At 42.8% G+C, this 13249-nt stretch overlaps 3 protein-coding genes across 6 annotated transcripts; 2 read left to right on the top strand and 1 right to left on the bottom strand.

Annotated features, from left to right (window-relative positions):
* The first annotated feature begins 970 nt into the window (after positions 1–970).
* meig1 (meiosis/spermiogenesis associated 1) lies at positions 971–1450 on the top strand. The gene is made up of 2 exons (XM_029164263.3): positions 971–1120; positions 1294–1450. Exons 1-2 carry the CDS (start codon positions 971–973, stop codon positions 1420–1422), a joined length of 279 nt encoding a protein of 92 aa, XP_029020096.1. The 3' UTR covers positions 1423–1450.
* Positions 1451–1902: 452 nt separating this feature from the next.
* On the top strand, positions 1903–7383 carry tmem243b (transmembrane protein 243, mitochondrial b). 2 transcript variants are annotated; one of them, XM_029164261.3, is made up of 5 exons: positions 1903–2041; positions 4282–4552; positions 5267–5317; positions 5437–5541; positions 5628–7383. In XM_029164261.3, exons 2-5 carry the CDS (start codon positions 4475–4477, stop codon positions 5745–5747), a joined length of 354 nt encoding a protein of 117 aa, XP_029020094.1. In that variant the 5' UTR covers positions 1903–2041; positions 4282–4474; the 3' UTR covers positions 5748–7383. The 2 variants fall into 2 exon arrangements, with proteins under 2 accessions (XP_029020094.1, XP_029020095.1); XM_029164262.3 differs by lacking the exon at positions 1903–2041 and adding an exon at positions 3505–3680.
* Positions 7384–7506: 123 nt separating this feature from the next.
* On the bottom strand, positions 7507–13089 carry dmtf1 (cyclin D binding myb-like transcription factor 1). 3 transcript variants are annotated; one of them, XM_029164248.3, is made up of 17 exons: positions 12972–13089; positions 12028–12143; positions 11712–11807; positions 11515–11600; positions 11263–11374; positions 10928–11004; positions 10692–10849; positions 10581–10613; positions 10342–10451; positions 9913–10141; positions 9693–9844; positions 9297–9479; positions 9103–9185; positions 8812–8970; positions 8196–8405; positions 8005–8110; positions 7507–7933 (listed from the first exon to the last, which is right to left on the bottom strand). In XM_029164248.3, the coding sequence occupies exons 2-17, from the start codon at positions 12134–12136 to the stop codon at positions 7899–7901; spliced, it is 1938 nt and encodes a 645-aa protein (XP_029020081.1). In that variant the 5' UTR covers positions 12137–12143; positions 12972–13089; the 3' UTR covers positions 7507–7898. The 3 variants fall into 3 exon arrangements, with proteins under 3 accessions (XP_029020081.1, XP_055368062.1, XP_029020082.1); XM_055512087.1 differs by having other exon boundaries at positions 9103–9179; XM_029164249.3 differs by lacking the exon at positions 12972–13089 and adding an exon at positions 12762–12931.
* Between the last annotated feature and the right edge of the window lie 160 nt (positions 13090–13249).

The raw sequence follows: 13249 nt of genomic DNA, 5'->3' as shown, positions 1-13249 counted from the left end.
GCTAACATTCGGTATTTAAAGCCAACCCTTGAAAAGTCATGTGGGGCTGTTTAGTTCTTTTTTTCCTTTTTTTTTACTTAGATACAGCGCATTTTCACCGTGGTTTATTACGTCATACCGTGAACGTCATCATTCCTTCTAAGACGTTAACTTTCAACGTTCAACTTTGTTGAATCTCAGTCAGTCCTCCAACGCCGAAGAAGAAAGTTGAGTGTAACCAGGCAACCGAGGAGAAGCCACACACTCGCTAACTGACGCTAGCCACCTGTCGTGCGGAGAAGACTTTAAAAGCGCCAGCGTTCACTAAAAAGGTAAGTTTTGTGCTAACTGGTTGATCAGAACTTAATGAGTCTGCTCTACGTTTAGTCACAGTTACTTTTACGTTTGCATAACTCTGAGGGAATTGTTAAATAGTGCAAGAGCACTGTTAAATATATGTGGATATGTTTCTGTGTGTCTTCTATTCATGCGAGTATTCCACTTGGCAAAAATGAAACTTATAGTTGTTGATTTATTTCATGTTACTTTGAAAACCACCATTTTTTTAAGGCCGATGGGCGAAACTCTCAAATTGCATTTCATAATAACAAAGCAAATTTCAAAATAAGATAGACTCATACAATATATAATTGTTGTTAAGTGTATAGTGTTAGTGGCTACAAAATGCAAGTCAATAAGTTATAAGTACAATCATTCACAGCCAAATGATTTAATGCTACATGTTATTTAGCAATGGACAGCTAACAGCCTGACGGCTAACCTTGTCTGAATTACTATTCAGGTGGAGTCTGGATGTTGATGCTAACATTAATATATTTGAATATTTGGGTTTTGTGGTTTAAATAAATGTATCGCCAGCCTATTCAGTCCGAGTTGGCAATTCTATAAAAAAAATGAACTCTATACTACAGACTTGGAATGTTGAAGAGCTTCCTGTCATGTTTGTCAGCCACCAGAGACCAGGCCCTCAATGATGTCCTGCGCTACTGGGAGCGACTCCAAGCCAAAGTCCATGAGCAGAGCCAAAACATGGACTGCAGAGGTGGAAAACCTGTTCAGATTCCAACAGGCAGGCTACAGAGATGAGTTGGAGTACATACAAGTCAAACAGGGGGCCTCGGTAAGTTAAATCTGACAGTCATTTTTCCACAGTCTAAGGTGACGTCCTCATGTGTTGCTTTGTTTGATTAAAAACAATATTACATGAAAAATAGTATCAGTCAGATTAGGAGGTCCAAAATGTGCATGGATTCATAATATACAATAAAATATTGATTTGTGTTTTTATTTTAGATTGACAAATGGCCAGAGACCGGCTTTGTGAAGAAGCTCCAACGTCGGGACAACACATTTTATTACTACAGCAGGAAAAGAGAATGTAAAGATGATGAGGTCCATAAAGTCAAAGTATATGTTCATTAAAGTATGCTAAAGTATGTTTATCCACTGACTATGGAGCTCCCATTTATTAAGACGATGCATCCAGGACACACCATCTGGACACAGTACACCCCCTCTGATGTAGAACTAGCAATTTATTTTTCAACAATAAAGGAATTTTTGACCTTCAAATACTGATGTTGTGAAGGTTTCATGCACACAGTGAGGTTGTTTGTAGGGGTGGATTTTCCTTTACCTACAGATTGAACATGATAAATGCCATAAACACGGTAAGATTAAACTTTGATTCCTCTTTGCAGAAATAAAACGTTATCTTTCAAAAAACTAAAGAGTTTATTAAAGAGCGATTTCATGCCTATTTACTGTAGAAAAATATGTTTTCCTTTTCACTGGGATTAATCACTGGGTACGTCACACCCCCCTCATGTGATGGTAACATAAGGGGTAGGATTACACTTGGATGCCCTTGGTGCTCAGATCTGATGTTTCCCCCCAGATCAAGAGCATATCGTTCTATTTAGCAGCTCTTGGAATAAGAGATTAGTCATATCTACTTATTAAAAAGAAAAGCGAGCTCCTTTATCCCGCACAGAGGAAGTTACAACAACATTCGACTAAACCCTGGTGCAAGAAAAAGCAAGTAAGTAGTAAAACATTATTTCGTGGGTTTATTAATCACTTTTGCTGAATTATCAGCCAGGTTGAACGAAAATAACTTTCTGGTAATTAAATGTAATTTATTTTGCTTATTTGTGGGGACGGTCCCAGCGGAGATCGAGGCAGCGTTAGACTGAGCGCGGACAGATTTATTTATTTATTTATTTATTTACTATAACTTTATTATGACTCGGTACTTCAGGTTTGACGCGCAGCCTACTGTGAAGTCGTTTCTTTTCGGCGGGTTTTCTTGTATCCGCTCTGTTCTCGGGCTGCAGCCTTTTAAGCGTGGCCCCGATCTCCGCTACCGTGCAGCGTTACGCGGGCTGCGTCTCGAGCGCGGCGCCGCTGTGGTGTCGGCTCAACACCGATCCAACTCGCCTTTAACGTCTCGCGCCGACGCTGCCGGCCTCGTTCGACCCCCCTCCCCCCCAACGCTGGCGCCGGGAGTGGGCTCATGTCACCGGTGGACACGATGCGGCTGTTTTGAGGCGAGTACAAGAAAACGTTGAACTTGATTTAAGTGGCGTTTTATTAGCTCTGTGGCGCCGTATGGATGGTTAGCTTAGCATCGTTAGCCAGTCAACCTGCTTTACAACTGGCCTTAGCGTTAAAGCCCCGGTTAGCTAATTAAATACAATGTTGCGGGTTAATGTTGACCTTATAACGCCTGCTTAATACTATTAATGTCAACACTAAAGGTATTTTAAAGGTATTCTGCACATGGTGGTAACATGTTTGGTTAGTTTGTTTACCTAGAAGTCACCTAAGTTAACTTGCTGTGCTAGCTAGCTGTCTGGGTTAACTTGGAGGTATTTAGTTAGCCGTAGCTAGCAGCGTAATCTACCGACCGGTGGAGGTAGCTGGATGAAACGTCTCAGACCTTTTACAGCCTGAATCTCCTGGTTGTCTGGACTGTAGGGGTTCGGGAGAGGGGTCGCGTCCAGGGGGTCTTTAGTTCGTCCCGTGTCAGTGAGTTCCTCTAGGCTGGCACCTGTCAAATCCCCCTTTTCTGCAAATGTCTGATAAGAATTCTATGAAATCACGTTTTGTTTAGAAGCTGGCCTCAAAGCGTGTTAAACGGTGACGTATGTGGCAGAACGAGGTGCTCGTTACCCCAGCAGTGTGTTGGTCTGTGTAAGTCAGTCTGAGGCTCAGGTGTTGAGCTTTCAAGTGCGTTGTACATTTTAAAATCTACCTGCTTCATTGTGGGAATATTCAACATTACCAACTCTTTTTTTTCCGCTGTTAAATGTCAATATAGTCTCTTGGTCTCACACACGAGCCGAATGTTTGTCCTCCAGGTTCAGATAAGCAGTGCTTTAAGAAGCCTAGTGAATCACAAGGCTGTGGAGGAATGTAGCTTTAGGCCAGGTTTGGCTGGTTTATAATGCAACTGTTGTTTTCTGCTGAGAAAGCTCTGCGAGCGTTTTATTTCCTTCCTGAAGGTTTCACCCAGTGAGGGCGAACCCACAGCGGCTGGCTGTTAGCAGCAGAGATGATGAGATACTGTGACCTGGTGTCACAGATTTCACTGGTTCCAGATTTCACTCCTCATTCGTCCTCTCGTCTTCTAAAAGAATCAGAAGCAGAAACCACCTAAAGGAGGCTGTGGCTGCCAGGTGTGGTAACGAAAAGGGATGTGTGCAGGGTTCTAACACTGAGCAACTTTTTTCTCTTTTCCTCTTAGTGCTACAGATGGTCCTTGGTGCGGTTGCTCATGTCTGAAATACTTTCATAGTAAGAACAAACTGAGGGGAAATCTAATACATTAAAAAATTGTACAAACCTTATATAGGAGCTGTAGAAGCAGCGGTGGTTCATGTTTGCATATGTTTGACCATGTAGTTTCCTTTTTGTTTGTTTAGTACAAGCAGCACCATAACCTTTTGTGGTTTGTCCGTGGCATCAAAAATAGCTGTAAATGAATTTTCTGCTTGCAATTACAAGTCACAACTACATAACTGGTTTGTCCAACACTTATTTAAAGATGAGTAAGAAGAAAATGTTAACTTCCTCTTTTTTTAAAAATGTGCTTTCTCAAAGATGACTGTGACTGTGGTTTGTTATCGCACCTGAAAATAGAGGAAGTCGAACAAAAGGAAGTTGAACAAAAGTCTGTGTTCTGGTGAATCTGGTTGAGCTCAGCAGTGGTTGACCACAACTACAGAAATCAGTGAATTAAACTGACAACGGTGTAATGTTCACTCCCTTTGCTGACAGACAGGTGAAGCAACAGGTTTGAGTGGACAGCAGAGGCCCCACCATGAGGTCCCCCTCAGTCTGGAGACACTGACAGCTTCCCTGACACCAAGCAGGGGTGCAGCTGGGGGCTAGCCAGCTAGCATGCAGCACTGGGCTGGTGAGGCCAGGATGTGGCGTTGCTCACAAGTGACCACTGTCTGCTGAGCTGACCATGGATGACTTCAATACCAGGACCTATGGTACCAGCGGCCTGGATAACAGGCCTCTGTTCGGGGAGACCTCAGCTCGGGTGAGTGTTTTTCCATACAGATACTTGTAGGAATTTTAATACCTGCTGTGGCTTTATTTGAGACGACTTTTTCATGAAGGGGAAAAAAACAAGAGGTTCTGTTTTCCATTCGCTATTTTCCGAAGTAGCACATTGTTTCAATCAAATGAAATATTGTTGGTTGATAAATAAATGAGTGAATCAGTGGAAAATTAAACAGCTTAGATAAAGCTTAGATACGTTCAGACGTTTCCTAGTTTGTTCTTTTAAAGGCTGTTGGGCAACAGTGTTTGCTTGGTTAAACAGGGCTTTGGACAGACACACACTTCCCAGAAGTGGTTGATCAGAAATCTGAAATGACATCAAATGTGTCCTATTATTTCTTCATTACTTGCCTCGTTGTGGCCGATAGTTGGAGGATGTGTTTTTGACCATTTTGGCATTACTCGATTGAAAATGGTGCAACTATTGATTAAGTACTTTCAGGTCTTTTTGTGTTTGCTTTGTTTTTGGGTATGGTTTATTTTAAGGTTCATGATAGTATATTTGCTTGGTTTGTAAAGGCACAAGCTTCTACGGTGTTTCTTTTGATATACCAAAGTAAGGAGTTTTCTTTTTCCTCAACACAGGTTTAAAAGTATTAAAACCAATGAAACGTCTGTACCGGAGTTGGAACTTTTATCAGCCGGGTGCTGCAGCCTGAGATGATTTCTGACACGTTTGTTTGTTTCACAGGATCGCATCATTAATGGCGTGGTCGGGGGGTTTACTTCTTTGGTTGTCTTAGTAAGTATAAATCTTTCTAACAAATGGTCAAATTATGTGTTTCTGTTTTGATTATTACTACATTGCAAATTATTATTATGATTGCTACTTATTTGTCTTAAACATTTTTTTTCTTTCAGGTGACAGTGATTAGTTCATTTGTGTTCCCCTTGTATCCTCCACGACCACTTAATGTTTTCTTTGCTGTCTGCATCCTGATAATCTGTGGATCCACCATAGTGCTGGTACATCTCTCTCTTCTCAAAATCCACAACAGTAATATACAACATTGATTTCACAATCTCCGATTAACTCCACGTCTCTCCCGCAGATATTCTGGTACCGACAAGGGGACTTGGAGCCTAAATTCAGGAATCTGATCTACTACAAACTGGTGTCCATCGTGCTGCTGTGTTTATGTGCCAACCTCTACTTCCATGAAGTCAAGTAAATACAGGGAGGGGTGACGACAAGAAGCAGGAAGAAGAAGGGAAGACATGGACTTGACAGACAGAAACACGTGGCGGAAGATGAAGAGACCAAAACTTGAAGGATTCCCATAGGGGACTCTTGGACCAAAACCAGTGACATTAGAGGTTCCTGTGGAATAAAAGCTGTGGTGCTAAATCATGCACACTCACAGCGTACCACAAGACTCGCCAGAGGACAAACCGGCGGGTTTACATCCATTTAAACATCAATATCTACAGTTATATCCTCAAACACTTCAACTTAGACAACACAGTCATGTGATATGGAACAAACAATGCAACAGATGAAGTAGAAGTTCTTCCTGGTACTTCAGGCACCGGCTGTGTGTTAAGTCATATATTGAGGGTTGTTGACACAATTCTCTTGCCTTCAAATGGCTGATTGAACTTTCTTTATCTCTACATGATGATAGAAAAGATGCAACAATATGCTCTCGGCCATAGTTACGAATATGTTAACCAGGACAAGCTGTGTCCCGTTTAGTTTGTTGTTCAAGACCAAATGTGTGAGGACTGCGTCACACTCATTCCAAATGCTCCCGAATAAAATACCTGGGTTGCTTTGACGGAGCAAGGTGGGGGATGAAATAATGTTCTTCAGCCATGTAACTCATGGATGTGGACGTGTGTAAGGACACTGTCATTCTCACGTTCTGAGCATGTGAGCATCAGATGAAGCTGGAGGAAGGTGTGGGTTCCTCCTCCTCTCCCCTTCAGTACTGTATCACAGACTGGCTGCCACAGCAATAGAACAAGCAGCAGCAGTGTTCTCACACATGCAACGCTTGTACGCTCTTTATCTGCTTCTTCAGGTTGTTTGGTTTAATTCATCTTTCAAATCAATCTTCGCTAAGAATATCATCTTTTACCAAATTTGATGTGAACGCATCACACTCACTGCCAGTTCTTGCATGAATGCATTCCATTCTAGTCTAAGCCATACATGCTCACTTCCACTCAGGCCGGCTGTAGCACCAATGAAACCCCATCAGAGCTTTCTGTGCACATGTTGACATTACTGCTATTGAATGCATTTATTCTTGCTTTTTACATCTCTGAGCTCGGCGTATCTTCTCAATTGCACAAAGTAGGTTAAAGGTAGCATTATTTTGTAATCTTGTGACACTATAAATTATGAAGTATTGCGACAGGCTGAAAGAGAACGGCAAAGTTAAAGCACGATTTTGCTTCCAGGAACTTTGTGATGGTTTTCTGTACTGTTGTACTGAGATTATTTTTGGAGTTTGGTTGTCAAAAACAATTTAGTGCTTGTCTGAGTTTATTAGGAGAAAATAATTGGCTATAAGTCTCAACTCAAGAGACTGGGGGAAAAAACAAGACTAATGACAGTTTAAATTCAAAGACAATATTGTTGGTTTTCTGTTAACAAATGTCACAAACACCAAAATTAGCCAAATTGTAGCTTTAAACTTTAGCCATGGCTTCAGCGCTGTTCAGACAACCTGCAGTGAAGGAGTGAACATGTAGTAGCACAGAAGAAACTTCCACACGAACCAACCTCGCCACGACTTTAGGATTGTCAAAGCCATGCGTTTTTTATGTAATTTTATGAAATAAATAATTGTCTGTACAAAATGCCTGTTAATTTTTTGATTTTCAACTGTTTTTGCCAACAAACTGTTTGGAAATTTCAAAAATGTATTTTCAAAAGATGAACTAATTGAATAATCATGAAAAATGCTTAAAATGCAAAAAAAGTGTCTCCTGAGGTTTTATTTAATGATCCATTCACCAGAGAATATTCTCTTCATATTTACATAATTATATGAACACATTAAGGGTTAAAGGTCACTTCACATTTTGGCTTACTGAAGTGTCCAAACTTCCATCACAGCCTAGAGTCTCTTTGGCACTGAAGACTGATGGTGTTTATTGAGGTCCAGCATTCACATTTAATCCAGGGATTCAGATGCAGAAGATCAATTTCATTTATGACAAAAGTTTGCTTAAAGGTTTTGCGTCCTGGTTTTAAACGAAAGCAGTCTGAGTCTTTAATTCACTGAGGCGCTGTCTAGCAGCTACAATACATCTTGAAGGGGACTCCACCTGCAGTTCATCCTTTACTCCCCCCGCCTTGATCAGCTTCCAGCTCAGTCGGGCCCTTCCTGGTTTTCCAAGATTGGATCTGGGAACGGACAACATTGTCAGTGTCTTTCAGCCTTGTCGTCACCTACTTTCCTCAGGATTGTGTGCTACCTGTTAATGTGCTACTGATGTTGGGAGGAGACACAATCAACACGGTGCTATCCGACGTTATCCCAGAATGCACCACTGGACCCTCGACTGAGGAAGCACTCAGCTCCTGTCGCAGAGGAATAGGCAGTGTTATTTGACCCTGCTGTGGTTTTGTCCAGTAACAGTATTTGTATGTTGACCTATGTTTGTACCTTATCAGTGAAGTCATCTGTCAACGACTCCGGAGTTTCCACAACAACGCTCTCTGAACTTTCCAGGAGACTTGTGGCCTCCAGGCGGTCTTCCTGACTCTGCCCCTCTGTTTCCACCACCAGCTGTGACTGGCTGAGAGGGTCTGAAGAGGCGGGATCAGAGGTGACTGTTTGAATGATAACTCCATCGCTGGAGCAGAGGCTGTCGGTCTGAGGAGGGATGACATCAGAGTTACTTAAGTACAGGAAGGCTCAAAATGTTTGGTTTTATTGAAATAGAATTAACATCAAACCCACAGAGACACAGCACCACTTGTCAGAACTTAGAGTTCCGTGAGACACTATTTTTGATAGATTGGTAAGTGGTCTGAACTTATATATTAAACACCCTTCTGGGATCCAAAGCACTTTACACTACTTCTTATTCACCCATTCACTCTCACACTGGTGCCAACAGCTGGCATGCACCGGCGCTTGCTCTAAACACCAGGGGCAACTTGGGGGCCAGTGTCTTGCCCAAGGACACTTTGACATATCGACCACGGCGAGGATTCGCTGACACGACAACCTCCCTATGCTCTTAGATTCACTAACATTAAGCAAACTTGAAACTCACCGACAGGCTGTGCAGGATGATGTGTTCATGTGATGAGGGAGAGGAGGCGGTCGTCAGGGTAACTGTGCTGTTATTGGTTAAACTGAGCGGAAGCCCCTGATTGGGCATCGTTTGGAGGTAGTAGGTCCCAGGGGTGCCGGTGGGCTGCAGGTGGAAGGACTGAGCGGGGACAATAAAGAACAATGGAAATACTGAAGGCAAAGCTACAGTTTCAATAATGCGGTAAAAGTTATATTGAAAATTACTTTCAAAAAGCTCTGCTGTATATTATTATTGGCAAAAGAGTCTTACAGGTAGAATCTCAAAGGTCTGGAGGGCTCCTGTGTTCAGAGTGATGGTTTCGCTGTCGCTGGTGGCTACTGATGAATCTGAAGCTTAGTGAGAAAAGTGACCAGCTTCAAGAACCGGCGATATATAGGACAATGGTCTGTGCAGACTTTATGAACATATTGGGGAGCACACAGGGATGCTACAGTGACTCTCACCCAGGTGTGTGATCTGCAGAGGGATCTGAACAGGAATCTGCAGCGACGCGACTGAGCTGGGAGCAGGACTGCCACCGCTTTCCTCCAGTCGGGTCAGTCGAATCTGAACAGAGGAGGACGACGGACTGCCTGGTCCAGATGCTGTCTGTGAGGACATCAGCTCCTGTAGGCCTTTTAGGAGAACTGGGGATACAGACATAGACACACTTGTATCCAAGTTTTCTTTGTTGAACATGTACCATAAATAATTTTTCTTCAGTGATGGACACTTGCGGTAAAACCCCAAAGCCCCATGACACCGCAGGAACCTGTGAAGGGGTGTATGTGTGTGTGTGTGTGTGTGTGTGTGTGTGTGTGTGTGTGTGTGTGTGTGTGTGTGTGTGTGTGTGTGTGTACCGCTGAAGGGGATCTCCTTGTGATTGGCCACTTGTCTCTTAATGCTCCACCACTTAGATCTCAGCCACTGAGGCGATCTAACGCTGCTCCACCCGCCCGCAAGATCCTCCCACCTGATTTCGTTCTCATCCTCCACTTCCAGCTCTGATATCCTGAAACATGCTTCACTTTAATTTTATGTAGAATGTGCGTTTATTTACACATTCGCACAACCGCGTACCTGCGTATCAGGTTCAGGTCGTCCTCCTTCGTCCACTCTGTGCCTCCGCTGTGCTTCCAGTTCAGGTAATTCAGCCATTTCGACCGACACTGCTTCTCTGAACGCGTGCGGACCTGATCGGCCACCGTCGCCCACGAGACGCCTCCGGTGACTGCCGATCCCGGCGACACGCCAGCCATCTCGTAAACGACCTCAGCAAGACGCCGCTCCTCCTCCTCACTCCATTTACCTTTGGAAGGATGGACATTTACATGAAGATCAGAATTTATGGTTAGACTTGTCTAGTAATATAAACCTGATCTAGAGGAACAACAAAAAGTGAAATATCTCGATAGGAAACAATACTATTAATGAACAGCCTGTTTTTAATATCTTAAAACCGCAGATAAAACCAGACTCTTGTCCAGTGTCATTGGTTCAACTCTGCACCTGTGTTGCATGTGTCCTTCATCAGTCGGCAGCGGTCTTTGACAGAGGAGGCACTGCGACCCAGAGCTGCTCCAATTGTTGCCCAGTCGTTCCCATGCTTCTCTCTCAACCTAAAGATCAAAGTTCATTTACATAGTCTAGTTTCATAGTACACAAATTTGCTTTAAGCAAAAGCAAGCAAGAGAGACGACATAGGGTAATATTATTTAAATCTTAAAACAGTTTTATTCTTTACTTACGTTTTGAGTTTCTCTATCTCGTCAGGTGTATACCTTAGGGAAGAAAAACAGATTACAGTTCAAACTGAAAGCACAATATAGTCTGTGTGTTTTTTCCCTCCATCCACTCACTTTCCAACGTGGTTGCGGTTGTCGTACATTCGCAGAACCCGTCTGTAGACTGCGAACAGTGGCCTGTTTAGTCCCAATGCCACAGACCGGTAGAAATCCTTCCTCTCCTCTTTGGACATCTCGAAAATAATCTCCGCTGGGTCTTCGATGCCTCTGCCCTGAAACATGTGTTTAAAACTAAAAGGGACGCATTGACGTAGCAGGAAAAAAAAACCCAGCGATGGACGGTCATGTACCTTCACATATCGATCGATGTTGCTCATCAGAATATCAATCTCCTCTTTAGACCACATGCCCTGCTTCCACTTATGACCTGAAGAGGTTATAGGAGGAACAATCAAACTTTATCTGGCTTTCTTTTACAGTAGTTTCACATTTTTATATATTTGTATTCTTAATTTAGTCAAATTATGATTAATTAATTTTTACTTTGAAGCTTTATATTGATGGTTAAGTGCACTGCCTTTGTATTTGTGTAAACAGTGCTTAGTAATTATCATGAACATAAAAAATCAAGAGGAAATGTTTTCTTCGATTCCTTGCAGGAAAAAATATACAAGCTTGCGTATACCTTTATTAGCTAGTGTGTCTTTGTCTTCTTTTGTAGTGAACCAGGCCTGGCTAACAGGTGAAACCTCTGTCTTCTGACTGGGCGACAGAGAGTTGTCGTCTTCCTGCAGAATCTGCACAAAAACATACAAAGGTATTTGTTAAATCCACCAATTATCTGACTGTAGTTGCTTAACCTGCTCTGACCTGACAGCTGCCACTAATTCACAAACTGGTGTGATCTTGTATCATCAGTAATGAAAAAGTACTGTACTTGAATCTGAGCGACGCCCTCCTCAGAGAGATCCCCGTCTGCCGTGGCCGTCATCGTCACCTCGAAGCCCTCATCACTCTCTGACACTGAGGAGACAAAATGGAAATTGTTGCCACATCAGTATTTCAGAATGTGTTGTGCTAATTTACCAGTTATAAACTGTCATTGATACGAATATGAACATGTGCATGTCTCACTTGGTAAAGTGACCACGGAGAACTGATGTGTGTCTGAGTCTTCCTGTTCTTCTGTTGACAGACGCAGTTTCTTCTGCAGGGGCTGAGAGTCCTCATCTAAACAAGACATTGGTGCGTTAGCTCACACAGACTGATCTTTTAATCACTTTGACTCACCAAAGGTGTTTGTGAGGGCTTTATCACAATGGTGAAATGTGAACAGCTCTTAGTCAACAGGTTCAAGTAGTGCTTCTCAACACAATCTATTCTAGTTTTGTGTTCAAGTAATAGATCCAGAAAAAGAAGGAACAACATAATACGACTAAGTGAGACCCACCACTGGGAGGGCAGTGCAGTATGATGCTCCCATCGCTGTCCTGAGTGAGTGTGACAGACTTGATTGTTTCGAGTGCTGCAGCCTCCTCATCCTCCGCTGCCGAGCTCATCCTGCACCTAGTAAGTACAAATCATTCATGATTCACGGCCACAGTGTTTCAGCATTTATGGTAACACCAGTCTATATAACCTGAATCTAGGTTATATAGACTAGAATAACTTAATCTCAGAATGCTGCATTTCAGGGGGGGGGGCTTCCAGCGTTGAACTGGAATTCTGAGCTTTATTCAGAATCACAATCAACACGAAGTTCGTAGTCGAAAACACGAGTTATCTTTAGCTTTAAAACAGTCCAGAATCATCACCAGGAACCTTAACGCCATCCACTGACTGGTGTAGAGAAACGGCAAAGCGCCTGAGTCTGACCATAGTCTGTCTAAATGTGTTGTGCCTATTGGGCCGTATGTAGGCCACTATCCAGGCCGGATCATAGTGTTCTAATTAAAGTCAGAAGGAAAAGCGTGTGCATGATGGGACAGTGCATGAGATGGTTCAAAATTAGCCTATTTTCAAATGAAGTTTGGCAGAAGCTTTCGGATCAAAACTGTGTTCTGAGCGGAGATAAATGCGTGGTTACAGTGCAGCACAAAGACGTCAACGTCTCTGTAAACGTCAGCAGAACTGTGGTTCTGTTGAATGATAGTAGGATAACACCGAGCATGGTGCCGTCCGAACCTTTAGCATCCACACAGCGGCCAGCCAAATGAGACGAAAACATCTCCGACGCCATGTTAAGAGGACAACACGAAGCTTGTGGCGTCTGTGCCGTTTGGACGCCGTTTTGACGCTTTGTTACTGTTTTGATGATGGTTTCGCGCACGTTACGTTCTCCCCGCTCCCACTACTAAACAGAAAGTGAATATTACTTTTGATTTGGGTACTTACTTCCTGTTTTTAGTCCGGGGACTTGTGAGTTACCAGGATGAAGGTAAGTGCCAGGATGAAGACTCCGTCCGAGGGCCGGACGACGGTTGCCAGATGAGACGATATTCCGTAAAATGGTAATTGTATCCCCATGTTAAAACAGAAAGTCACGGTTTTTCATTTAAGCTGTTTATTATGCCTTTACACTTATAATGTTTAACGTACCTTACTTGTAATAATATATTTTGCCATATTCTTAGTCCAAAATAAATCAAATGCACGTAAAAATCAAACCTGGC

This window comes from Betta splendens, chromosome 9 (assembly GCF_900634795.4).
Source record: "Betta splendens chromosome 9, fBetSpl5.4, whole genome shotgun sequence".
Taxonomy (NCBI): domain Eukaryota; kingdom Metazoa; phylum Chordata; class Actinopteri; order Anabantiformes; family Osphronemidae; genus Betta; species Betta splendens.
Note: the sequence above shows the minus strand (reverse complement) of the source record. Positions and strands in the feature narration are given on the sequence as shown.